Source organism: Anoplophora glabripennis, unplaced genomic scaffold (genome assembly GCF_000390285.2).
Source record: "Anoplophora glabripennis isolate ALB-LARVAE unplaced genomic scaffold, Agla_2.0 scaffold5, whole genome shotgun sequence".
Classification (NCBI taxonomy): Eukaryota; Metazoa; Arthropoda; class Insecta; order Coleoptera; family Cerambycidae; genus Anoplophora; species Anoplophora glabripennis.
The window spans coordinates 401,281-426,885 of NW_019416525.1; the positions used below are offsets into that span (position 1 = coordinate 401,281).

The following is a 25,605-nucleotide window of genomic DNA, read 5'->3' on the forward strand; positions in this document are numbered from 1 at the left end:
ATAATGATAATGATAATGATAATGATAATGATAATGATAATGATAATGATAATGATAATGATAATAATAATAATAATAATAATTATTATTATGTTTATTGTAAAATTTAAATTTGAAGTATCATAATTTTCTTTATCTTTTTACTCGCTTTAGACATTCAATAAAATGATTGACCCATACCAAAAAAATATACTTTTTTAGAATTAAAATCTGTTCAGTAGTTTTTGAGAAAAAAATTCCGAAAGTTTGTCGATTTCGTCACTTTTTTCACATTAAATTGTAAATATTTCGGAAACGAAGAGTTTTTCGAATTTTTGTCAAAGAACAAGGAGTGTTTAATTTGGTCCATTTTACAATAAAAAACTATTTTCAAAGCCATTCGGCGAGTCATTTTTTTTACAACTTTTTTGTTTCTATAACAATAATTGACTGACCACGCCGAAAAAAAAATATGTAAATTATCAGAAAAATACACTATAAAATAAAAAAAGTTTAATGTTGTTTTTTTAGGGGTGAACCGCTCGCCTATTATTGAATATTAGGTTGATACAAAAAATCGACTATTTTTTCAAAATCCCTCTGAAATAGATTCAGGGTGGTGAGAAGAGATGCCTGTAAAAATCGCAACTCTTAATATTAACTTTTAGAGGTCGTGCATCGCGATTTTCTATTTAAATAACGTGGGAAAAATTATTTTTCAATTTCAGAATTTTATATCTTAAAAACCAATAGACGGATTTAAAAGACCGAAACGTATTTTTGTAGGCAATTTAACGTTCTACAAAAAATGTTCCTTATCATTTTTTGATAAACTCACTCGTACAAAAGTTATTCAAATTCAACATGCTAAACTATGCTTTAATTGCGCCGTCTATTAATAGGGAGCTCAACTAAAATAGCATTCTCCTCTTTTTATAGAACGTCACAAGTTGAATTAAAGTATTTAAAATCAAATAAAAAATTATATAAAGAATTCTTAGGTAAACTGCTTATACTGTTGGCTTTATTCTTCACTGAAGAATAATATTCAGTAAACGCTACACATTTTTGTACGCAAATATCCCATTCACAAACGATTATTTCATATAAACAATGTTTAGAGATTACGTATTCAGAATAAATGAAGATACTGGCATTAGAGTTTAGCAGACAATCGCGCCATTATTCCATGGCTAGAAATTGGCCTCAATGATTTGGGATCGAAGGGGATTATCCCTCTTTATCCTGCCTCATCTCGTGTAGGCCTGGACAGCCTTCGTAGGTGGGCCCCATCCGTCGTCTACCCCGACCGCAAATGCGGCCGGTGTAGGCGCTTTGTGGGACCTCCTTTTGTCCTGGCTGGGCCCCGCCGGCTAGGGCCCTTTCTTCTGGCGCTCTTCTTGCTTCGCCGGCTCGTCTGTGAACCCCGGGGGTGGTGTCATGTTTATGGTCGGGTAGGGTAGTGCGGCTAAGCAGACAATCAGTAATTTGCGTTCTCAGGCGGTAAATCTAGACATTTCGTTGTTTTCCAGCTAGGCACATCATTACCAGAGCAATGTTGTCCGCCGAAAACCTCTATCAGGTGGAGTCCATCCTGCGGGATTCAGGATGCGGCGCAGCAGACGGCTGTTCTATCAACATGACTTTTTTGAACCAGGAAGGGGACAGGGTATTCCATAACGCTGAAATGGCCCCCGCGGATAAGTCTGACGAGTCGCAGCTGAATATACTGACGACGGGACCTGGCGAAAGTATACTGCATTGTAACAAGTAAAATTTTTACAACTTTTTTAAATAATCGGGTATTTTAATGGTATTTTATCATCAGGTATCTTCGCATGAACGTAGAAGAGAGCAATGAAGGAATGCAGAACAGCAGCATCTGCAGAATGGAAACATTCGCGAAATATCCTACGCCACGCACCAAGCAAGACGTTATAAATATGCTCGGCGACCAGTCTAATGTGCAGTATCCCGTATTTAGAGATCAACCCGATAATCCAGTGGTTACCCTCGCAGTTGGTAGGAAGGTATTTCACTATCAATTTCTTTTTATACGCAGATCGTTTTCTTTCAGGCATTTTTGACTGTGTCGACAGAACTTGGAGCTTGTACGCTGGCAATCCGAAAAAATGCGAACCTCTAGTCGTGTTGCCACTCGACACAAAAAAGTAATTCAGCTGTAGTTTATGTTTACTATGTGATTTTACGTAGGTAATCGAATTTAAGGGCTGCTAATGCCAAATACTTAATAAATGATTTAATTTTGTTAAAAATTAAATGTAAAACTTGATTTCCAGTGATATATTTAGTGCAATTATTATATTTAAAGAAAATAAATATTATTTACAATACACGAATAGTTGCCAGTGTTATCAAAAATGTTAAAAATCACTAAAAGGATATATGTATATTCTTTTGGTAGTCTCTTTCGGCTCGTTGTAGAGGAAAAATATATAATCGCTTTAATGATGCACATGTTTGTTCATAGTTGTTATTTTTATATGTATAATGTCCTAAGAGAGTATTATAGTTTACCATAGGCGTCCGCAGAAAATTTGTAAAGGTACAAATGAAAATATTTTATTTGATGGCACCAATTTCTAAATGAAATAAACTTTCTCTTTTTTATATTTTCTCTTATTTCTTTCACCTTTCTATTAAGAAAAAAATGTTAAACATCAAAGTTTTCCGATCTGAAACTCTTAGAAAACAACTCGCCATTATTCCATGGCTAGAAATTGGCCTCAATGATTTGGGATCGAGGGGGATTATCCCTCTTTATCCTGCCTCATCTCGTGTAGGCCTGGACAGCCTTCGTAGGTGGGCCCCATCCGTCGTCTACCCCGACCGCAAATGCGGCCGGTGTAGGCGCTTTGTGGGACCTCCTTTTGTCCTGGCTAGGCCCCGTAGGCTAGGGCCCTTTCTTCTGGCGCTCTTCTTGCTTAAAAAAAAAACAACTTAATATTGCTTAAATATGCAGCGGTTCCGTGGTGTGAAAAATAGTGCTGTTTTCGTTAACCAGTTCAATTTCGTACTGCCTGCGCATGACGTCACCTGAGACCTTAACCTGAAAATCAAGTTCGAAGTTTTAAGAAACATTGCTAGTTTTGCATAACAAAATTAATGATATGAAGATGTTTAGCCTGAAACAGCTTTAGATTATGAGAAAAACGACAGAAAGTTGCATTTTTGTGCTAATATGTATATGCCATGACTGCGTCAGCTTTTCTCTCAAGTGACGTCACCATATGCGCGTGGGCACTGTACTAATTCACACCATGTTATAAACCAAATTATTGTGCAGATTGCCAAAACAAATATCTATTTGACACCCTTGTAATCAGATATTTCATTTAAACAAATAAGTTTGGTTTATATGTGCAAAATTCAACATTTAATATATTTTTTTAATATTCTTCAATCGTATCACAAAAAATAAAACTCCGCCTTTCTGTAGTTCATGAAACTTTGCAATGACTAACTATTATTGCAGTATATTGTTTGTACAAAAAATATTTATTGAATAAATCTGTTTAAATGCGTTTTGTTCATTTTTGATTTATTTTCTTATTTTTATTTGTTGTACCTACCCTGTAAATAAAATTACGTATGTAATTACATTACTATCACTTTATTTAACATTTTTATCTTATAAATCACAAATATGAATACCACAAATAAACAAAAAAATCTATTAAGTGCTATGTTTTTATAATTAATATTTAATTGCTTTTTATTTTAAATATATTTTTATGAAGTTTTAACAATCACATCCCACATGATCCTCCCGGACATCCTCCAACACCTCTTACCGTGGGCGGATTTATGTCACTCATCGTCCTAAATCTGGGGCCACCGCCACCACCTCCAAGTCTGAAAAGATAAGCGAAATTTGATAAACTTCATATAAATAAATCGTATTTTGACATCAGCCTAAAGGGCAACAAAAATTTATATAAACATGTATTGAAAATTATCTAAACATTAAAGTTTGTAAAAAAGGAACAATTTCACTTACCCATGTGGACGACCACCGCCTCCTCCACCTCCACCACCGCCGCCACTGCCTCTAAAGAAACTTCCAGATCCAGATCCTCTGGAGCTATTTGGTTTGGAATCACCGGAATCAAAGCTGACCAAGGTTTGGAAACTGAAAGCAGTATTACATTATTTATCTACTATTTGCACACTTACACGAACTTACAAAAGTATAATGAATTGTATTATTCCATAAAATATTTTGACTACTCTATCCATACTCCAAGGAGGACTCTGACATACTCTGCCATCTGAAAAAAAGTATTTTTAATCATTGAATTCCTGCTTAATTAGATTAACTTACCGCCGCTTATGTATACCATTCTTAATAGAAATACAAAAATTTATAAACAATCTGAACGGTTTTTTAATATCGAATTTATGGAAAATAAAAATACACGTCAGAAATAATTCTGTCAAATGTCAATAATAAACTTGAAGTTAGGTGAGGTATGTAGTGCAACTTATAAACAAAAATGTACCTAACTTCATTTTAAATGGCAATACCACTACAAGAAATTAAATGAAAAATTTGAATGAAAAATGAGGTTAAGTAATAATTATTTAAATCGATCTTTTTATATTTCACACTCACAAGTTCCTTTCTAAAAATGACTACTAGAAAACCTTGGAGGAAAGTTCTGTATGAGAAGCAATGCTACCCGGATAACTATACAGATAAAAAAGTATTTCTAAGGGATCTGCGGAAGAATATAGATTTTAAAGAAGTATCACTAACTGAAGCCGTCCTAGGTGCCAATTTGTTACTGCAGGAGTTCTGTACAGTTGTGGCTTTTGTACTCATATATTTCTATATGGTTAACAAGTGGGTTGTACCATCAAAGATATTCCAATGGACCAGCCTATTGACAATTTCTGGTTTCATATACTACCTCTTATTTTTCAGTGCGGGTATTAGACAAAAATTGGGACACGATTTGAGAACAGTACTAACGTTTATAGTGTTCGGACAGTTATTTTCACCAGTTTTACACACTTTAACCGATACTATAAGTACCGACACAATTTACACTACCACGTTTTTCATGATGCTGGTACATTTAATATTTTTCGACTATGGAGTAAGTGCCGCAATAGTCTCAAACAGTTTGTCTCTCAGTGCTGCTGTGTTTGCTTCCATCTGTTTGGCTTCCAGGTTATCGTCGGCTCACGAAGCTTTCATTTTAATGACCGTGGCAACGGAGACCTTTGTGCTTTTTCCTCTGCTGAGGCATGAAATTCAAAAACCTGTTTTAGTGACTTTCTCATTACTGTCTGTTGATGCGTACTTCTTGTATCAAATTGGAGGCCTTGCTATAACTTTATTCGTGGTAACGGTTACGTTAGTTACTGTGATTTGTCCCTTGCTTTTTGTGAGGTACCAGAAATACAAGGATAATATTTACGGACCATGGGATGAGGCGGTTGTGGACGATGTAGATAGCTTAGCTTTTAATTGAGTTTTTAGAAATAAATCAACTGGTCTGATTAGAAATTACTAGATCACAGGTTAATAAAAAGAAATCTGCAGGTGCTGCAATATCGAATAAAACTTGATATTTCACAATTTAAATATTTTAAGATTGGTAAAAATCTAAGTCAAACAAGGGAGACTATGCATTATTGCAGTCTCAACTTGAAAATGGAAGTATTGGATGGGGAGGAGCAAATCGTACTTAAAACCGTTACAGGTACCACAAAAAAGATTTATCAAAAAATATATCAATAGAACAATTATAAGCAAAATTTTAGACTTAACAGCAGCTGTAGGTAATGTTCAGTCTGTGTACTTATACGTTCGATAAGATATCCTTCAAGTACTCAATTTAATCTCCATAAATAAGGCTCTCGAAATAGAAATATTTTAACTAGAAAGGGAAAGTGCAATAAAATTTACTTACCTTGCTCTGTTTGTATGATGTATATATATAAATTATATTTTTTTCTATTTAACTAGGTTTTATTATTCACTTATGTTTATGTCATACGTTATGGTTACTGTAGTGATAAAATGTATATACTGTTAAAACCCAAATTAGTAAATAAACGTTTTTTGTCTATCTGAGATACTTTTAAATTTAAAATATTTTTCCCTAGAAAATCCTATAAAATGAAGTCCAACATGTTATATTTAATAATAATTTAAGGTATTTAATCTGAAGGCAAAATAATGAATTTTCCAGTTATTTGTACCCGAACAAAAATAAAACAACAAATAGAACTTACACTTTATTTAGAGTAACAAAAAAAATACATTTTACTTATGTGTAGCCTGTGCTTTACGCATTTGTGTAAGGATGTTGGACAGTTCTTCCCTCTTCCTCTTGGCACGGATGTGCGTGCCCAGACGACGCTTGAGGAACTTAAGGGCCCTCTTGTCCTTCGATACCTTCAGCAATTCCATAGCTCTCTTCTCGTAAGGGGCATGTCCGACCACTTCGCGGATGAGGTCGCGCACGAATTTCGTGTGTTTGGTTTGGATCCCCTTCAACCGTGCGGGGCGGACTTTGTCTGCCTTGGTCTTTCCTGAGGGAATTTTTGTCGTTTTGTGGCCTCTCTGCAGGCCCACGGCGATCTCGTACCTTGGGGCCATACTACAACAGAAATTGAAGGTTAGATTTGAACGTGATAGGAAAGGAACTTTGCAGTTTTGAATTATGAATATAATTAACGTTAACTTGAATAATGTGCGAATAAATGTACCTTTTATACTTAATTATCTTATAAAGATGACCGCGTGTTCTCACAGTCTGACAGTCAACACTAAAAGGGAAGATGGCGCTTGCTTATACCACAGAATAAGTAACATTTATTCTGTGCTTATACTATGCTTCCGCTAGTAGAGATGTGTTGCGATTTCACTGTCTGCTACTTTGGCGCTGATCCGCAGTTGTCGCTGGAGTAGGCTGTTGCGCCGCGACAAAAGGACAGGTAATGTTTGTACAAATTTTTATATTAACCATTAGTGAAATATTATTTCCTTGAAAAAATTTCATTTTGTAAAAAAATAGATTGAAAATATTTGTAAATTATCGCAACACATCTCTAGTTGGTAGTCTGGTAGAAGCTCGGCGTACTGTTGTGTTTAGCAATTTAAAATTTAATCGTGATTTCGATTTCAATAATTATATTGTATCACGGGCAAGTATACAGTAGAACATTGTATAAATAGATGTGAACAAGTTGGTGAAGAGAGCTGAAAAGATTCCTTCTGTAGGTAAGTAAAAAAAGCAAATATAAAATACAAACTTCGGCTATTCCATTATGTAGGTACTCCATATTTTCGGTTGACGCCGGACGAGATTCCACGGCTAGCTTTATAATTTTGTTTGCCCACATAGTGTAATGATAAATGTGATATTATTATAAATTATTAATGGTGGCGAATGGTGGGACTAGTTCGGCCAAACTTCTTTAGTTACACATTTCGCTGAACTGCCTTTAGTAACTGTATTAAAACTTGCCTAATATTCCTAACAGCTGAATGGGCTGACCAACGAAATATTTTTCCACTGATTTACCTTGCTGATGAAATATAATTTCTGAAATTTTCAACTTAATGACGATGCTACCCTTCAGCCACACTAGTTGACTGCCATCCATGTCTTTTAACTGTTTGAATATCAGCATTCAGCTCCACTGTCAGCGAGAAAGGCGGCAGACGCAGACGTCCTCCTCAAGCAACGGCCAGTGTAACTGGATGCATCTAGGAGCTTTTAGTATTCTGCCACTCCTTGAGGAATTTTTGCAAAACCGTTGATGCAAACTGGTTGTATTCTGCACTTACCGTGATTATAGTAAATGAAAAATCTACTTGTTTGGGTCTCAGCTGTAAACTTATGATAAATTTATCTGTTGTATACTTACTAGTCATAGATTTTCGTAATGTGATGATCTTAAACATCACTTACGTTTATTACTGAAGTGTATATTTCATCACCGATTTGATGGAGTTCAATAACTTGAATTATAATATCAATTTTCAAATCGATTCCACAAAGTAGAATAGGTTTCATCCAATAACTATATGACTTGGTTAGAATTCGACTTGTTGCTACAGCATCCTACAGAAAATATATGTCGTACATAAACATTTATTTTTCTATTACCAAAAGTCATCTTAATACACTGCATATTTAAATACTTATATTTCTCCATCAAACCAATGATTTAACACAACTTATATTTTTAAGAACAATTTATGTATATCTACCAAAAGCCAGACAGAAATGTATTAGCGGCGTTTTTTTAACATAAATCTTTAACATAAATCTAAATCTTGTTCAGAGTTAAAAAAAAACATTCCAAACAAAGATGATGTTATAATTTTTTTATAAGAGTACCTATACTCATTGTATACTACTACAAGAAAATATAGTTATGTTTTCAAGTCTAATATAATATTTTTATTTCAGTTTTCCGTATATGCAGCGTAATAGGACATTTTACATTAGTTTTAGTGATGAAAGAATGTTAGTGTTAGTCTAGTGACTATAAGTGACTAATCGGGCTAATGTTGATCACCGTGATCAACTTAGTGACTAAATTCGTTGATATCCGTTTCGCGAGTGAATGTGCCATGTGCCAGGATATTGTCGGGATTCTTCGAGGTTTGAGAGTTAGACACGCTGTTTGAAGTTTAATGGTAAGTTTTCTTTTTGCATGATATTGTGAATTTGTGGAGTGATAAATTTCGAAATCTTTGTAAGTAATTCCATTGTTTGTGTGTAATTCCTAGAAAACGACTTCAATTTGTTAGTATATTTCAATTCATCTTATGAATATACTCCTCTGTTTTTTCTTATTTGCACGAATAACTTGCATACACAATATTTGTACAAGGACTACAAGGTACATATTGGTTACATACAGGGTGTTTGGTAAGTCGATGCATTCCTTGCAGGAGATTATAGTAGTAAAGTTCTAATAAAAAAATGCAAATTTATAAATATTGCGGAAACCGCTCAGAATATTTTAATGAAATTTTACAAGNCGTGCCCAGACGACGCTTGAGGAACTTAAGGGCCCTCTTGTCCTTCGATACCTTCAGCAATTCCATAGCTCTCTTCTCGTAAGGGGCATGTCCGACCACTTCGCGGATGAGGTCGCGCACGAATTTCGTGTGTTTGGTTTGGATCCCCTTCAACCGTGCGGGGCGGACTTTGTCTGCCTTGGTCTTTCCTGAGGGAATTTTTGTCGTTTTGTGGCCTCTCTGCAGGCCCACGGCGATCTCGTACCTTGGGGCCATACTACAACAGAAATTGAAGGTTAGATTTGAACGTGATAGGAAAGGAACTTTGCAGTTTTGAATTATGAATATAATTAACGTTAACTTGAATAATGTGCGAATAAATGTACCTTTTATACTTAATTATCTTATAAAGATGACCGCGTGTTCTCACAGTCTGACAGTCAACACTAAAAGGGAAGATGGCGCTTGCTTATACCACAGAATAAGTAACATTTATTCTGTGCTTATACTATGCTTCCGCTAGTAGAGATGTGTTGCGATTTCACTGTCTGCTACTTTGGCGCTGATCCGCAGTTGTCGCTGGAGTAGGCTGTTGCGCCCATATATATATAAAACATATATCGCTCCTTCCCCATATGAACAATAAGTGGAAAGTGAATCAATCAGAGCGAGATGGAAATATGAAATTTGCATAAGTCTGTCTCTCAGTTGAGCAGACTCCAACTGCTCATGCGTATGATGCACGTTTCTGATTGGTTTTCTCAAGTGGTTTTCGGCCGGCTCTTCGTCTTCGCTTATTCGCTTTTAAGTTAATGGCGTTTATTTGTATTCGTTTCGTGCGTGAGAAGGGGTATGTTCTGTGACTATAACCAAATCTGTTTCAAACAAATTATTGTTTTCTTTACTTGATGTTTAATGTAAATATATAAATGTACTTACACTACACATTAAAGTTATCCTCTAAATGAGCCTAGGTATTTATAAAATGTAATTTTAAAATAAATATTTTTTATTTAGGAGGCAATGGGCCGCAAAAAGAAATGTTATTTGTGTGATAGAGAAAGGAGTAGTGAGGTAACTCTTCATAGGTCAGTATGTTCTTAAATGTGTATCAATAAATGATAATCAAATTTTTTTAAATTGTTTTAGACTTCCAAAAAATCTTAAAGTAAGAAGTGCTTGGTTAGCTTTTTGTAATTTAGATGAAACTACAGATGACGTCTCGAATCTGGACATTTGTTGTGGCCATTTTAGACCCCATGATTATTTAGAACCTCGTGCCAAAGAGTTTGGAAATCGGTTGACATTGAAATGTGATAGTGTTCCATCTATTTTAATACCTATTCAACCATCATCTCCATCACATTGTTCTCGTATATCAGGAACACAACTGCAGGCTGAAGTTGAACCTGGACCTCATTCATGTAAGTGCTCCAATTATTATTACTGAACTGCATGATCCCGTAAATGATATAGATATATATTGAATAACGGGGTCAACCGTAACGGTTTATTGACATGAAACTAATTATTAACTAATTAACATGAAATATGTTTCTGTAATCTCTAATATCTGAAGCTTGAGAAGTGATGTCAATTTCTTAGGTGTCGTATCAATTACTTTTGGTTATGGCAATATTTGAAATTGGGTATTCTGGGTATTCATTTATATTTTGGGGCAATAACAAGATTATTATTAATATTTAAAACAACATTTTTTTTATGTACATTTCTAATTTATGATGAGTAAGTATTGATGCGTTACCATTAAAACACGCACAAATAATGACCTAGCGGCCACATTATAGCCTGCTGGATCATAATAACGGTTAAAACGCTCATGGGCTAAAATAAGTCGTTCATGTCAAAGAAATTCAATTATAATTGTCATATGATAATGTGCATAAAATTTATTATTCATCATTTTTAGCGCATATTGTTGTGGAAGCCGCAGAAGCAAGTGGCATATTTCGGGAAACTTCAGGCAAACACCTAAAAAAAGAAAACTGCCAGAACCAAGATATGTGTCTGAAGTACGTAGCCCACATTTGTCAACTCCAAGGCGGGCCAAAAGGAATTTTGAACTAGCCAGAATGAAAATTTTGCAACAATCCAGGAAAATTAAAATTATGCAGCAAAAACATAGGAGACAAGCGAAGCGGATTTCCAGTTTAAAAGATTTAATTAGTCATTTAAGGAAAAAAAATCTCATCACGGAAAACAGTGGAGAGGCATTAATGGTAAAGTTAAATGATAATGCATAAAATGTTCGGTTTTTTAAAATAGTAATACTTTTTTTTTTCTTTAAAAAGGATTTTGTGTTGCATGGAAAATGTTAAAATATGTGTTATTATAAATACTGTTAATATTTTATAGGATAATCTACCAGAAAATATAAAAGAAATTGTTTCCCGAAAATTGAAATCGAAGAGAGGTAAACAATATTCTCCAGAAATAAGGAAATTTGCGTTAACTCTGCAGTTTTATTCAGCTGCAGCCTACAATTATGTAAGGAAAACCTGGGACAATCTTTTACCACACCCGAGTACTTTGAGGAAGTGGTACAGTGTTGTCGATGGTCGTCCAGGCTTCTCGAAAGAAGCATTTTCCGCTATTACCATCAGAAATAAAAAGTCACCAGTTTTTATAAATTTAGTAATTGATGAAATGTCCATAAGGTCACAAATTGTTTATGAAAATGGTCAATTTTATGGTGCTATAGACATGGGTACAGACTTGGTTCAAGATAATGACAATGTAAGAGTGGCAACTAATGCCTTAGTTTTTCTAGCTGTTAGCATAAATGCACATTGGAAGGTGCCATTAGGTTACTTTTTAATTGAAGGGTTGAGTGGCTCCGAAAGGGCCAATCTCCTCGTTAAATGTTTTGAATTAATAAAAGAAACAGGGGCACAAATTTTTTCCGTAACTTTCGATGGTGCTTCTGTTAATTTAAATATGTGTGTTCAACTTGGCGCAAATTTTGATTATTATAGTAAAAACTTTAAACCATGAATTATTAATCCTGCAACACATGAAAAAATAATCATTTTTTGGGATGCATGTCATATGCTAAAATTAGTTCGTAATACTCTAGGCGATAAAAAAATGTTATATGATCATAATAATGACATGGTTTCTTGGGAGTTCCTTACAAAATTACATCAATTAGAATTAGATGAGGGATTACGTGCGGGAACAAAAGGAACAAAATTAACAAAAAAATTTAATATTCCCATTGAAGAAATTTCATATCAATTTTTATCTGAAAATGCAAAACTGTTTGAAGAATACATTAGTAAAATAAAAAATCAGTTTGGTATTCCAATTTTAAAAACCAATAGGAAAACTGGATTTTTGGGTTTCATAATCTGTTTGAGAAACATATTTGATTTATATAAAACACTGAAAGGCTTGGGGCAAAATTATTTATTATCTTATAAATTATCCCAAGATTTCATAGAAACTTTTTTTAGTGCGATCAGGGCTAGAGGCGGTTTTAATAATAACCCCAACGCCAAACAATTTCAAAGTGCATACAAAAGACTGCTAATAAGACATGAAATTAGTTCTTCATTTAATTCTAATTGTTTAGCAGACAGCGTGGAAATACTCCATGTGACTTCCCAAAAGAGGAATTATACTGATCCCTTAATTATCGACGACGGAAATGTTGATATTGACTTATTTGACCATGATTATGTGTGCACTTTATGGACTCTTTCACCCTATATTGAAAATGTGGTACAATATATAGCGGGTTTTATCATAAAAAAAATTTTGAAAAATAAAACAATGTGTCACATTTGTGCCAAATTACTCGTAGAGGACAAAAATGAAGATTCATTATTGATTAATATTAAAAATCGAGGAAAATTTCTATTTCCATCGAAAGAAGTGTGTCGCATTTGTCTTATAGCTGAAAGAATATTCAGGCAGAATATAACAGTTTTAGTAAAGAGAGCAAATATTAAAAAGGAACTGCTATTAAAAGTAATCCGTAATATACATAAACCATTCGATTGTGTTGAGATGAATTCCCATATTTTGTGTAGCGATATTCTAGATAATCATCGCATTCAATTATTAAAATTAATTATTGAAACATTTTTAGATATACGATTTTTCCACGAATCAAAAATAATGTCACAAAAAGACGAAAATATAAGGCAAAAATACACCAAACTTATATTATTTAAGAACCAGTAGTTTTAGATCATTGTTATTGTGATTAATAAAGACTTTATTATTATTTGCTCATTTCATTAAAACCCTTAAAAATCCCGTATTCCTAAATTATATGAATAACAAAAAAAAAACGTTTCAATGGTTTTGAACCTAGCGAATCGCCCAAAATAGGATATTTTGAATTGATATATAAATTTACCGAAGCAGATTTATATCTGATTTTTAATTACGGGTTCTATTTCTGTATGAAAATACATAAATCGATTTACATGGGTAAGTATAACTTTCTAGTGATTAAAAAAAAAAATCAACATATTTACGTAGGTATCTAACATTCAAAAAACAAAAAATGGTTTTATATATTGATCATACGTACTGAATCCGTTTTACAATGTAGATATACTGTTTTAGTGTAAAACAAAAATTTGGTGCCAAACAAAATAGTTACTGTATAAATATTTTAAATAGTGTTTTGCACTCGAGAAAGTTAAACATATGATATCATTCAATTAAAATATGAATCCAGTACAACGTTATCCATAATCAGTGAATTTAGAAATCACCATATATTTAATAAAAAATAATCATCTGATCACATTCATGCAGAATTTGGGAATTTTAGAATTGACTTTGAATGTTGAATAATTTTAAAACTACTTGGGCCATGTTTCACATTTAAAATCAATCATTTTATTTGTTTGTAACTCCAATAAAGAAAGAAGTATTATGTTTCTTTGATCATAAGTTTTGTATTTAAAAAATCCTGAGCCAATGTATAATTATTAGAATCACATCAATATTTTAATTTCCATTTCAGATTTGAAAAGTTGGCGCTCTATTGCTAGGCTTTTTTATTGGTCGTATGCCACCAATCATATTGAGCTTCCTACACTTGCGCAAAACTAGTATGCTCAGCTGAGAGATAGACTTATGCAAGATTTGTATACATCTATCTCACAATGTTTGCTTCACGTGGATGTTGAATAGAGCTATATATGTTTTATATATATATGGTTGCGCCGCGACAAAAGGACAGGTAATGTTTGTACAAATTTTTATATTAACCATTAGTGAAATATTATTTCCTTGAAAAAATTTCATTTTGTAAAAAAATAGATTGAAAATATTTGTAAATTATCGCAACACATCTCTAGTTGGTAGTCTGGTAGAAGCTCGGCGTACTGTTGTGTTTAGCAATTTAAAATTTAATCGTGATTTCGATTTCAATAATTATATTGTATCACGGGCAAGTATACAGTAGAACATTGTATAAATAGATGTGAACAAGTTGGTGAAGAGAGCTGAAAAGATTCCTTCTGTAGGTAAGTAAAAAAAGCAAATATAAAATACAAACTTCGGCTATTCCATTATGTAGGTACTCCATATTTTCGGTTGACGCCGGACGAGATTCCACGGCTAGCTTTATAATTTTGTTTGCCCACATAGTGTAATGATAAATGTGATATTATTATAAATTATTAATGGTGGCGAATGGTGGGACTAGTTCGGCCAAACTTCTTTAGTTACACATTTCGCTGAACTGCCTTTAGTAACTGTATTAAAACTTGCCTAATATTCCTAACAGCTGAATGGGCTGACCAACGAAATATTTTTCCACTGATTTACCTTGCTGATGAAATATAATTTCTGAAATTTTCAACTTAATGACGATGCTACCCTTCAGCCACACTAGTTGACTGCCATCCATGTCTTTTAACTGTTTGAATATCAGCTCCACTGTCAGCGAGAAAGGCGGCAGACGCAGACGTCCTCCTCAAGCAACGGCCAGTGTAACTGGATGCATCTAGGAGCTTTTAGTATTCTGCCACTCCTTGAGGAATTTTTGCAAAACCGTTGATGCAAACTGGTTGTATTCTGCACTTACCGTGATTATAGTAAATGAAAAATCTACTTGTTTGGGTCTCAGCTGTAAACTTATGATAAATTTATCTGTTGTATACTTACTAGTCATAGATTTTCGTAATGTGATGATCTTAAACATCACTTACGTTTATTACTGAAGTGTATATTTCATCACCGATTTGATGGAGTTCAATAACTTGAATTATAATATCAATTTTCAAATCGATTCCACAAAGTAGAATAGGTTTCATCCAATAACTATATGACTTGGTTAGAATTCGACTTGTTGCTACAGCATCCTACAGAAAATATATGTCGTACATAAACATTTATTTTTCTATTACCAAAAGTCATCTTAATACACTGCATATTTAAATACTTATATTTCTCCATCAAACCAATGATTTAACACAACTTATATTTTTAAGAACAATTTATGTATATCTACCAAAAGCCAGACAGAAATGTATTAGCGGCGTTTTTTTAACATAAATCTTTAACATAAATCTAAATCTTGTTCAGAGTTAAAAAAAAACATTCCAAACAAAGATGATGTTATAATTTTTTTATAAGAGTACCTATACTCATTGTATACTTCTACAAGAAAATATAGTTATGTTTTCAAGTCTAATATAATATTTTTATTTCAGTTTTCCGTATATGCAGCGTAATAGGACATTTTACATTAGTTTTAGTGATGAAAGAATGTTAGTGTTAGTCTAGTGACTATAAGTGACTAATCGGGCTAATGTTGATCACCGTGATCAACTTAGTGACTAAATTCGTTGATATCCGTTTCGCGAGTGAATGTGCCATGTGCCAGGATATTGTCGGGATTCTTCGAGGTTTGAGAGTTAGACACGCTGTTTGAAGTTTAATGGTAAGTTTTCTTTTTGCATGATATTGTGAATTTGTGGAGTGATAAATTTCGAAATCTTTGTAAGTAATTCCATTGTTTGTGTGTAATTCCTAGAAAACGACTTCAATTTGTTAGTATATTTCAATTCATCTTATGAATATACTCCTCTGTTTTTTCTTATTTGCACGAATAACTTGCATACACAATATTTGTACAAGGACTACAAGGTACATATTGGTTACATACAGGGTGTTTGGTAAGTCGATGCATTCCTTGCAGGAGATTATAGTAGTAAAGTTCTAATAAAAAAATGCAAATTTATAAATATTGCGGAAACCGCTCAGAATATTTTAATGAAATTTTACAAGCATTGACAATTAACAACAATACATGTTTTACGATAAAAATATTGTATTTAGTTTCACCAGTGGCGTGCGCACAGGCACGTCTTTGGATATTTTTAAAGAAAAAAATGATACGCCACTGATTTTTCTTAAAATAAAAATTATTTTCTAATTTCTTGTTTAATTTGGAAGAGAAAAGGTATCTCGACTGTTTTTCTTATGACGCACCGTTTTTGAGTAAAAAAAAATAAAATCGGTTTATTGCATGGCATAATCCGGTTTCAATAATTTGAAAAATAGCAGAAATTATGGACTAAGCTTTTTTGCACCAATTTTATTACAAAAAATTATTATTCCTCGCAGTTAACATCACTCTAAAAATTTTTTTATCAGTTTTTAGATTCTCTATTCACTATCTAAATAGAAATTAGCAAGTTGGCTCTGAACTCGTTTTTGTTATTGTTTGACAAAATTAATAATAGCTGTCACTGAGTGAATTTCTGCTATTTTATTTTAAGAAAAATCAGTGGCGTATCATTATTTTCTTTAACAATATCTAGAGGCATGGCTGTGCGCACGCCACTGATAAAACTGAAAACAATATTTTTATCGTAAAACATGTATTGTTGTTAACTGTCAAAGCCTGTAAAATTTCATTAAAATAATCTGAGCGGTTTCCGCAATATTTATAAATTTGCATTTATTTATTAAAACTCTAACACCCTGTAGATCGGAAATATGGTATATTAAGGGTCCCATATTCTTTAAATAGTGTTTTCCGCAAAGACAAATAATTTCAAACATTTAATAATTGAATAATCTAAAGCTTATCAAATAATAGGAATGTTATGTCATGCCGCCTGAGTATTTTCAAAGACGCCGCAATAAAACGAATAAACAGGTGCAAAAAACAATCAAACCATCAAGGTTTTATGTACTAAAATCTACGAAATTACTAACTTTTTTATATATAATTCCACATGTAAATATTCTTATAACATTTACTTGCTTAGTCCTACATATAAAATTGTTTACTTTTATTTATAAGTACGTGAAAATAATTATTAAAATGTGTGGTTAGAATAACAGCAAAGTCATGTTTTACAAACGCTTTTTTTAGTTATTATTTTATTTGAGTAAATTTAAATGGTAACAATGAATAAACAAAACATCAAGGATTTTATTGTTGTGCTTACTTTTGTTCTACACGTTTTACTTTTAAAGATTTCAGTACCTAAAAACGCCAGACATTTCACTATTTCTCGGCCAGGAATATGACCACCTTAAGGAAATATATCACAAATCGCTTGTACTATAACCTTCTGCAAGGAATGCATCGATTTACCAAACACCCTGTATGTATTTTTCGGTTAAGTGCATAAAGTAGGTATAATTATTTTAAAAAATGCAAAATTTTCTGAAACCGATTCTGTGCAATTTTTCGGTTGCGTTATTGCGCCGATAGGAATCTCAGTCGTGTTCCGTTCAGTGCGGTTTTTGCAAATTCTCCATCTTTCTCTATAACATTTGTTAAATCAGAGTGAGAGAGAGACAGATCATGATCATTGTATAAGTATTTGTTTATACATTGCTATGATGTATGTACATCATCGAAATTTAAATCTTATTTCGAGTTATATTGGAGCTTTCTTTCTTTGTGTTTCGTTTCCCACAATACAAAAAAGTAAATAATAAGTAGAAGTACAGTAAAAGCGTTATATGATTTACTGCATACGATACTTTTTACTATTGTAACCTGTGTTTGAAAAAAATTTATTATTGATACATTTTTGAAAGAGATAATCAGAAAAGTTTGTTATACAGAAATTTTAGAATAAGAAATTTATATAGAATTTGAAAAGTTAAAAAATAATCTTACCTGTGACATCTAGCGACCATTAGATGAGATTTTATCGATTTCGTCAATCAGTAGTATAGAAATCTGTTACATAAAGAAACTGTATTCATTTGGAAGTCTACTCATAGATGGCAACAGCTTAGGCTATATTGAGAATTTTAAATAGAAATAGGAATGTATAAAATATATCCAAGACTCTTTATTGAGTGTGAAATAATATGGATTTTAAATAATTCTTTTCTACTTACTCATTTTAATTGATTTGATTGATCTCAGAAAGTTTGGCGCAAAAAATTAAAATTTGGTTTCGGACTGGCAAGTTCTTTTCCCCAAATAGAGTCAACTCCACAGCGACGAAATTTGTCGAAAGTTAACGAATTAAAATCAAATTTAAAATATTTAAAAAAATTACTTTATGTAAAAAAAATTCGACAAAATGCTATCTATGTTCTTGATATACCGATTTTAAACATGCATCAAGAGCGACGTGAACTCCTGAGAAACAAAGCACTTTTATTCCGCCGAATCCAATACCGCTCCGCTCCATCCGGGCATATCCCGGATTCCTCCGGTCGCAGGGGTAGCCTTTAAACTATTTAGACCGCAACACCGCCTCACGGTTGTAGTTTGCCGATCCTCGGCCTCAGCCGACTCCTTTAATCTTCGTATAAGCAACCCAGATACGTAATCAAATCGGGGCACAAAGACCGATGGCCCGGGGAGGTCTCCGGACGGACTAGGGTGCCGTAGACATCCATTGTGCGGGGGATGATTAGAAGTTAGGTGATGGGGAGATATTGGATTTTATCTTGAAGACCGTAGATCCCATATATTATAAAATTTAACACGCCTCTTTCGATCTACGGATCCATTAAATGGAAACTATTCCTTCGTGTACAAAATAGGTCAATATACAGGATGTTTTTCGAGTATGTGCACAAACTTTAACGGAAGTTTTCTCAGATAAGAATCAACATAAAAATTTATGCGTTTTGGGATACGGACCTTCTCTCTTTAGACGCTCTAGAGATTTGGGAGATTGGAATTTTAGGAATAGGATATTTCTTAAACAATTCGACACGTGTATCTGACCTTTTAAATTTACGTTTCTTAAAATTGGTCAATTTTATTCAATTTTGATGCGAGTTTGAGATGAAATTTTGTTGATGTGTTCGCGAACAACGCAGTCCATCATCTGAAAATTACCTGTGCGTTTTTTAGTCCAAAAGGCACTCTAAGAAATTCATAATATTCTTGTTCAGTGTTAAACGCGGTCTTTGGAATTGATTCAGGGGCCTTTCTATATCTACGGCACTGGTAAGTGAAATGCAGAATTACTAGCAAAGTTTTGTAAGTATTAAATGTAGAAATTATTAAAATATTATTATGTGTTCTGCTTTTACGAACCTAGGTTCGTATGGGATTTATTTTTAGAAAAAGATAGAGAATTAAACTGGCAGGTGCGCCACTGGCAGCCGAAAGGGGACTCCAATTAAATTTTCATTGTTCCGTCGGATTTACAATCTGCCAAAATTCCTTCCCTCTCAATGAAACGTTCAACTTTAGAGTTTCGGGACTTGTATTAGATTAAGACAAAGTAGAATTTAAGGTGGTTTTAGATTCCCTAGGGCCGCAGCGGTGGATAATTTGATGGTGCACGACGCTCGCCGTTAATTGTTTTATCTCTCGCGCTAATTTAAATAAATATCTGTTGTGAATAAGATGAAGTCATGAGGAAATGCTTTTTGCGTCGTCTAATTACACTACTGAATTGTAATAAATATAATTGAAATAAAAAAATCGATTATCGATTGTAATAGAGAAGTGGCTAGCGAGGTATACTTACAGAGGGCTTACAGTGGCTATGGTATACTCAGGGGGATGTCCAGTCAAATGAAAATAATAGAGAAAACTGAAATCAAGTAAGGTAGTTCATCGCATCGCTAGCGAGGGCGCTGGTTGCAAATTGTGGGTAACATAGTATGAGATTTTATCAACACTTTCTGTTTCCGTGATATCTATGGTAATCCGAGTTATTGTTCAATGGTCTAAGCGCGCCATTATTCTATGGCTAGAAATTGGCCTCAATGATCTGGAATCGAGGGGGATTATCCCTCTTTATCCTGCCTCATCTCGTGTAGGCCTGGACAGCCTTCGTAGGTGGGCCCCATCCGTCGTCTACCCCGACCGCAAATGCGGCCGGTGTAGGCGCTTTGTGGGACCTCCTTTTGTCCTGACTGGGCTCCGCCGGCTAGGGCCCTTTCTTCTGGCGCTCTTCTTGAAATGGTCTAAGTGTCATTTGATAAGTTGAGTGAGTCGTTTGCGGGTTGCGGCAATGTTTCGCTACTTCCTTGGAAGCGGCGGTATACGTTTACACTTTGACATCAAGTTTAAATGATGTAATATTGCAAAAATAAAAGAAAAAACCTCTTTGGGTATATTATTAAACTATATTTACTTTAGAAGTTTGCACTATAACTATTTTTCTAGCAACTGTAAAGACATATACAATTAGAAACGTTGTAAATTTGACAAAATACCCTGTATATTAATAATCCGGGCTTTTTCTTGAAGACAATAAACCTTAACGTAGATTTCATAAGTTTGCCAGCTTCGCCCTCAAACTCTGGGCAATCAAACAATATTGTATTCGGTTTTCCAACTTTCAGATGAAACAATATCCGCCTAGTTCTCTGCTTCGTACACATATCTGTGAAGATGGCGAGAGCCGTACAGAAGAGCCAGTGGTGTAGCAAAGTCTGCAAATATAACAAAAATAGCAATAAACAGGGTTTAAAATGGTTCATTGACGCCAGTAGTTTGAATTTTAATACAAAAAGTCTGTCGTAGAGTCGGAAAAAGTAACACATTTTTTAAGAAAATAAAAACAAAACAAATTGAAGAAAACAAATCGATTAAAAATAATGGTTTATAAAGAATAGTTGCCAAATAGATCGGTTACGCTGTTAACAATTTAAACTTGTATCAACCATTGTCGAATCAATATGTACCAACCGTAAAAACTAATACTTCTCTATTTTCTATTTTCTAATAGTTTTACAATACACAGTTTTCGATTTCTAGAAGTTCTCTTAGTGCTGAGTTCAATTAATGCCAAGAAAGAAGCCTTCAGCCACATTTATCTAGAAAATGCGATCCGCACCAGGTTCTCGAAGTTTCCTTCATGTACGCCACTGCGCCAATAGCGTGCACGTCCTCCAGATGTAATAAAGGAACCGCTGGTTCGCCCGGAAGAAACTTCCAAAAGTCCGGGAGATATTACGGGGCCTATAATAGTTGTCGCCTTTTATTAGAAAAGTGCGCCCGGCCACACTCCTTCCAAATGCATCGTTTTTCCCGCTCGTCGACCCTAGGACGGGAATGGACGACCGGCGGCAGATGCTCCATTGTCATTCTGATGGACGGAAATAATATCGGCGTTGGCGTCATTTGAAAGCATCGTAAGCTGATCCTCGGACTTAATACCTGCCACAATATTATTTAAATAAATCCCTTTTTGTTAAACTTTTTCCTAAAATATTTAAGTGTGCCATGGAATTCTCGATTTTTGAGGGTGTTTTGCCGCAAATCAAAACATTTTTAACAATGAATTAAATAAATCCTTGCACTAAAATGACTAGGAAACTGTTTTGGATAAGCAAAAATGTGACGCTGAAAAAAAAACAGTTACAGTCTGGTAGAATGACTGCTTTTACAGTAGCTGTTTATAGAGGGTGTTTATAAAAGCTCGAGCAGAAGAAATTGAACTATTAGGGTAAACCTCCGCATATAAAAACATAACATACATTTCTATAAAAACAAATTATGATATTAAAGGTTCAGACTTCTCTAATAAGTTTGTGAGCCAGATCTAAGAAGAAGAAGAAGAGTAGGAGGAGGAGGAAGAAGAATGAGAAGAAAGAAAATGTCAAGGAGCAAAATAGGACAAGGAGTATTCTGTAATAATTTTATTTCGTTGAGTTGATAAGACGGGAAATTGGGATTAACATAATTTTGCAAGCGTTTTACCGATTTTCCACGGGTATTAAGAGCATAAGTTAAGAGAAAAACCCCGACCGTTCCTCCGGCAGTAAACGCCTGAATTATTTATGCATTCCATAAAATAAATGTGTCTCCCTGATTGAAATCCTTGAATCAGGTCTAAATGCCGAGTAAAGTGGCGCAATAAAACGAAAACGCCGTCCGGATTGTAGATTTATTTACAGCGAATTTCCATATGTAGGGAGAGGGTTACGGGATACGCATTTAATACAAATTAGGCTCAAATTTACGGGTCCGGGATAAGGTGGTCATAGACCCTCCTAGATAATGGCGTCATTTGCATGGATTTGGCCCGGGTTTCACCACAAAAATTGTGAATCGTATAAGAGATAGTTATCTGAGGACGCGTTGTTAGATGTCTCATTTTGTCGTCCAAGGGAAATGTCTTTATTATTCTGATTTATTGCTTCGTTATTTCACCTTCAATTTTTTACTAGACTGGTCGCTTATAAAAACGACCCTAATTATTACTCTAGACCTCAAGGAGACGACACTGACTCCACGTAAGAACCGATGCCATAAAACAGTATTAGCAATCGAAAAGAGTCCAATATATATGATATAAGACCGACTCGCGCCACATTACCACTAAAATTGCCTGTCTTCTGCGGGATTTCCCGTTAATTCGACGAGAACTGGGAAGGATTAGATATTCCGAAACGGTAAGGAGGCGACAATAACCCTCAAGTGAAATCTACGATATGATCGTGGCCAATGAGATATGAATGCCCCGTTCATGATTCTGAATATGAAAACCCGCGATCTGAAATCAGAAGTGGGATGATCCGCTTTTGTTACTTGCATTAAATATGAAGCGAAAAGGTTAAAAAAACCAAACAAATAAACATTAATCTTATTTTACAAGAAGATGTTTGAGTCATAAATTCATATGACACATTACAATAAGCGTTCGATATTGCCATTTGAGGTTGTAACTGACCAGTGACCAGTATACTCTTTGATCGAGAATTATAAACCCTTCAGCAGTTGGGCAATGGAAATCGAAGTGGAAAATGATCCGCTTACGTTTTTCTGCGTCCGTAGCATTTTGTCTATATTCACTGTATACCAATAGTAACAGTTCGTAATTAGAGGTGCCACCCGGCTAGATTTTGAATATGTACTATTAAAAAATATTGTTTTTATCATTTCTAATCAACTTTTACTGTCTTATCAAGACCAATTTCCAAATTAAAACAATTTTACTGTATATTGGTCCGTAAACTGGAAAATCTCATGGTCTATTTTAGTTAACAGTTTCATAAGTTATGTTGAATAATTTTGCTAAAAGCAGATCTGATCAGCAAAAGATGTTCTTTTGTGTTAAAGCAGTTTATATGATTTTGCAGGTCACAAAAAAAATTTAATTCTGTTAACTGTCAAAACACATGGTTTTATAAAATCATCTACTTTGATTCAAGTAATAATAGATTTATAGAAATAGATATACTGCGTTTAAGTAGTCGAAAACATCAAAATTTGTTCTTTCATTAAAGTAACAACTTTTTTTGCGATTTATAGAGAAAATGGTATAAAATTGTATTTGCTACACCGTGAACTCTATTTCCATGCCCAAGTTTGACACAAAACTTTCTTTTATCTCCCAATTATTTTATATCTATAGAGTTTTATACTTTAATCAAGAAAAGCTTAAAGTTTTCCTTACCATGAAAAATAAATTCGGATCACTATTAAATAAATAATTAATATTGTCATAAAGACGGTTATTACAGTATAACAAAGCATAAAACTAGCGTTTTTAATCTTCTGAGTGTGGTGTAATAGAGAATAAAAACGTCCGTCAAAGAAATTTAATATTCCCTTGGGAAACGATTTCGGTTAAGGACAATCTCAGCTTCTAGTCCAATTAACTAAGCCTTTAAATCGAAATTTTGCCAACTTGGCTGAATTTTTGATATTCTTGAGTTAGTTTAAGGTATATTATAACAATAAGTGAGAGTAATTTTTTGTTCAACCCCCGGCCAAGGGTGGAAAAAGATAAAACAAAGGGCTTTTTCAAGATAACTCAAAAAGGGTAAGAGCTAGAAAAAAAAGTTTTTCATGAAAGTTGTAAAGCAGACAATTCTACATAAAAATGGCCTCTTAACTTTTTCTTGTACTATTACAATTAACAGAGTTAGGGAGGCTAGAAGTTAAGGGAAGATTTCAGAAATTTAAAAAAAATCATAACAAACAGAAAAATGATTGAATTTTGTAATTTTTTTTTTCAATCTGCTCTAAAATATGTAACTTTTCTTTTCAGAGAAATAGATATATTTTTTAATTTTTAATAAGAAAGTTATAACAAAAAATCAAATTTTTAATCGTTAATTTTAATGATTTAACAAAATTAAATTTCTGAAATCTTCCCTTAACTTCTAGCCTCCCTAACTCTGTTAATTTTAATAGTACAAGAAAAAGCTAAGAGACCATTTTTATGTAGAATTGTCTGCTTTACAACTTTCATGAAAAACTTTTTTTTCTAGCTCTTACCCTTTTTGAGTTATCTTGAAAAAGCCCTTTGTTTTATCTTTTTCCACCCTTGGCCGGGGGTTGAACAAAAAATTACTCTCACTTATTGTTATAATATACCTTAAACTAACTCATATCAAAAATTCAGCCAAGTTGACAAAATTTCGATTTAAAGGCTTAGTTAATTGGACTATTCAGGCTGTCGAGAATAAAGCAAATCAGCCATAAAAAGTATACATGTATTAAAAATATATAAATTAAGAGTACTAAGGTTTAGTGATTAAGTGACGTCACAACGAGCCTTTTTAGTTTTAATTTTTACTTATCTTTTCCTCTGTTAGTCTGTTGTCTGGTATATGTCCTTTATTGTTGATGAGAAGAGTGTAGGAAACTTTCTAGCATCCACAGCCTTTCCAAGAGTGCGCTTATTAACATTGTTTTTATTAATTTCTACCGGCGATGTTAAATAAAGTTTTAATCGTCGCCCCACTTGGCAGGGCATGCCCCTCTATCACCCTATCCGGCTCGCTCATCCGAAACTTTTTCTGCCGGTCGTACTCATTAATTCTTAAGTGTTAAACTTCCATGTTCTTGCTCACCCGGTTACTGGTTAATTAAATGTTAATGAAACCTACTCGCCGAACAGGATTCATCCGGTGCTACACATTTTAATTATTACCATAATCGGGCGAGCTCAAGACTCGCCTCATCCACTTTGAAGAAAGTATGAATTTCCAGGGAATTAATAAGTTATGTTTATGGATAAACATGGTCGTGAAGTTTCTCGTTCTATCTCGGTCTAATCGGATGGAAGCCCGTAACCAGATTTCGCGAAAGTTTAAGTAACAAATATCGCAAATAAAGGTCTTAAATTTTGTACAGAAAATATTAACGTTGTCAAATTTTGTCGTTCGTTCCATTTCTCCGTAAGAATAAACTTGGAAAAGAAAAGGTAGTATTTGATATC

The 25,605-nt window shown here is 33.8% G+C and overlaps 5 protein-coding genes across 5 annotated transcripts in view; 2 read left to right on the forward strand and 3 right to left on the reverse strand.

Moving 5' to 3' along the window:
• Window positions 1-2,610, forward strand: part of LOC108907346 — a 12,753-nt gene extending 10,143 nt beyond the window's left edge. The window contains exons 5-7 of the mRNA XM_018710988.1: window positions 1,512-1,749; window positions 1,808-2,001; window positions 2,057-2,610. Of these exons, the coding sequence (XP_018566504.1) occupies window positions 1,512-1,749; window positions 1,808-2,001; window positions 2,057-2,154 (530 nt within the window). The 3' untranslated portion in view covers window positions 2,155-2,610. The remainder of the gene's footprint in view (window positions 1-1,511; window positions 1,750-1,807; window positions 2,002-2,056) is intronic.
• A 987-nt stretch (window positions 2,611-3,597) lies between these two features.
• Window positions 3,598-4,449, reverse strand: LOC108907373 (glycine-rich selenoprotein-like). The gene is made up of 4 exons (XM_018711028.1): window positions 4,325-4,449; window positions 4,187-4,271; window positions 4,001-4,132; window positions 3,598-3,855 (listed from the first exon to the last, which is right to left on the reverse strand). Exons 1-4 carry the CDS (start codon window positions 4,341-4,343, stop codon window positions 3,750-3,752), a joined length of 342 nt encoding a protein of 113 aa, XP_018566544.1. The 5' UTR covers window positions 4,344-4,449; the 3' UTR covers window positions 3,598-3,749.
• A 95-nt stretch (window positions 4,450-4,544) lies between these two features.
• On the forward strand, window positions 4,545-6,006 carry LOC108907372 (phosphatidylinositol N-acetylglucosaminyltransferase subunit C). The gene has a single exon (XM_018711027.1). The coding sequence runs from the start codon at window positions 4,632-4,634 to the stop codon at window positions 5,478-5,480; it is 849 nt and encodes a 282-aa protein (XP_018566543.1). The 5' UTR covers window positions 4,545-4,631; the 3' UTR covers window positions 5,481-6,006.
• Window positions 6,007-6,236: 230 nt separating this feature from the next.
• Window positions 6,237-6,839, reverse strand: LOC108907376 (60S ribosomal protein L36). The gene is made up of 2 exons (XM_018711031.1): window positions 6,724-6,839; window positions 6,237-6,614 (listed from the first exon to the last, which is right to left on the reverse strand). The coding sequence occupies exon 2, from the start codon at window positions 6,611-6,613 to the stop codon at window positions 6,278-6,280; it is 336 nt and encodes a 111-aa protein (XP_018566547.1). The 5' UTR covers window position 6,614; window positions 6,724-6,839; the 3' UTR covers window positions 6,237-6,277.
• Window positions 6,840-8,511: 1,672 nt separating this feature from the next.
• LOC111691673 (60S ribosomal protein L36-like) lies at window positions 8,512-9,494 on the reverse strand. Its single transcript, XM_023454853.1, has 3 exons — window positions 9,379-9,494; window positions 9,010-9,269; window positions 8,512-8,648 (listed from the first exon to the last, which is right to left on the reverse strand). Exons 2-3 carry the CDS (start codon window positions 9,266-9,268, stop codon window positions 8,512-8,514), a joined length of 396 nt encoding a protein of 131 aa, XP_023310621.1. The 5' UTR covers window position 9,269; window positions 9,379-9,494.
• Window positions 9,495-25,605: the final 16,111 nt, after the last annotated feature.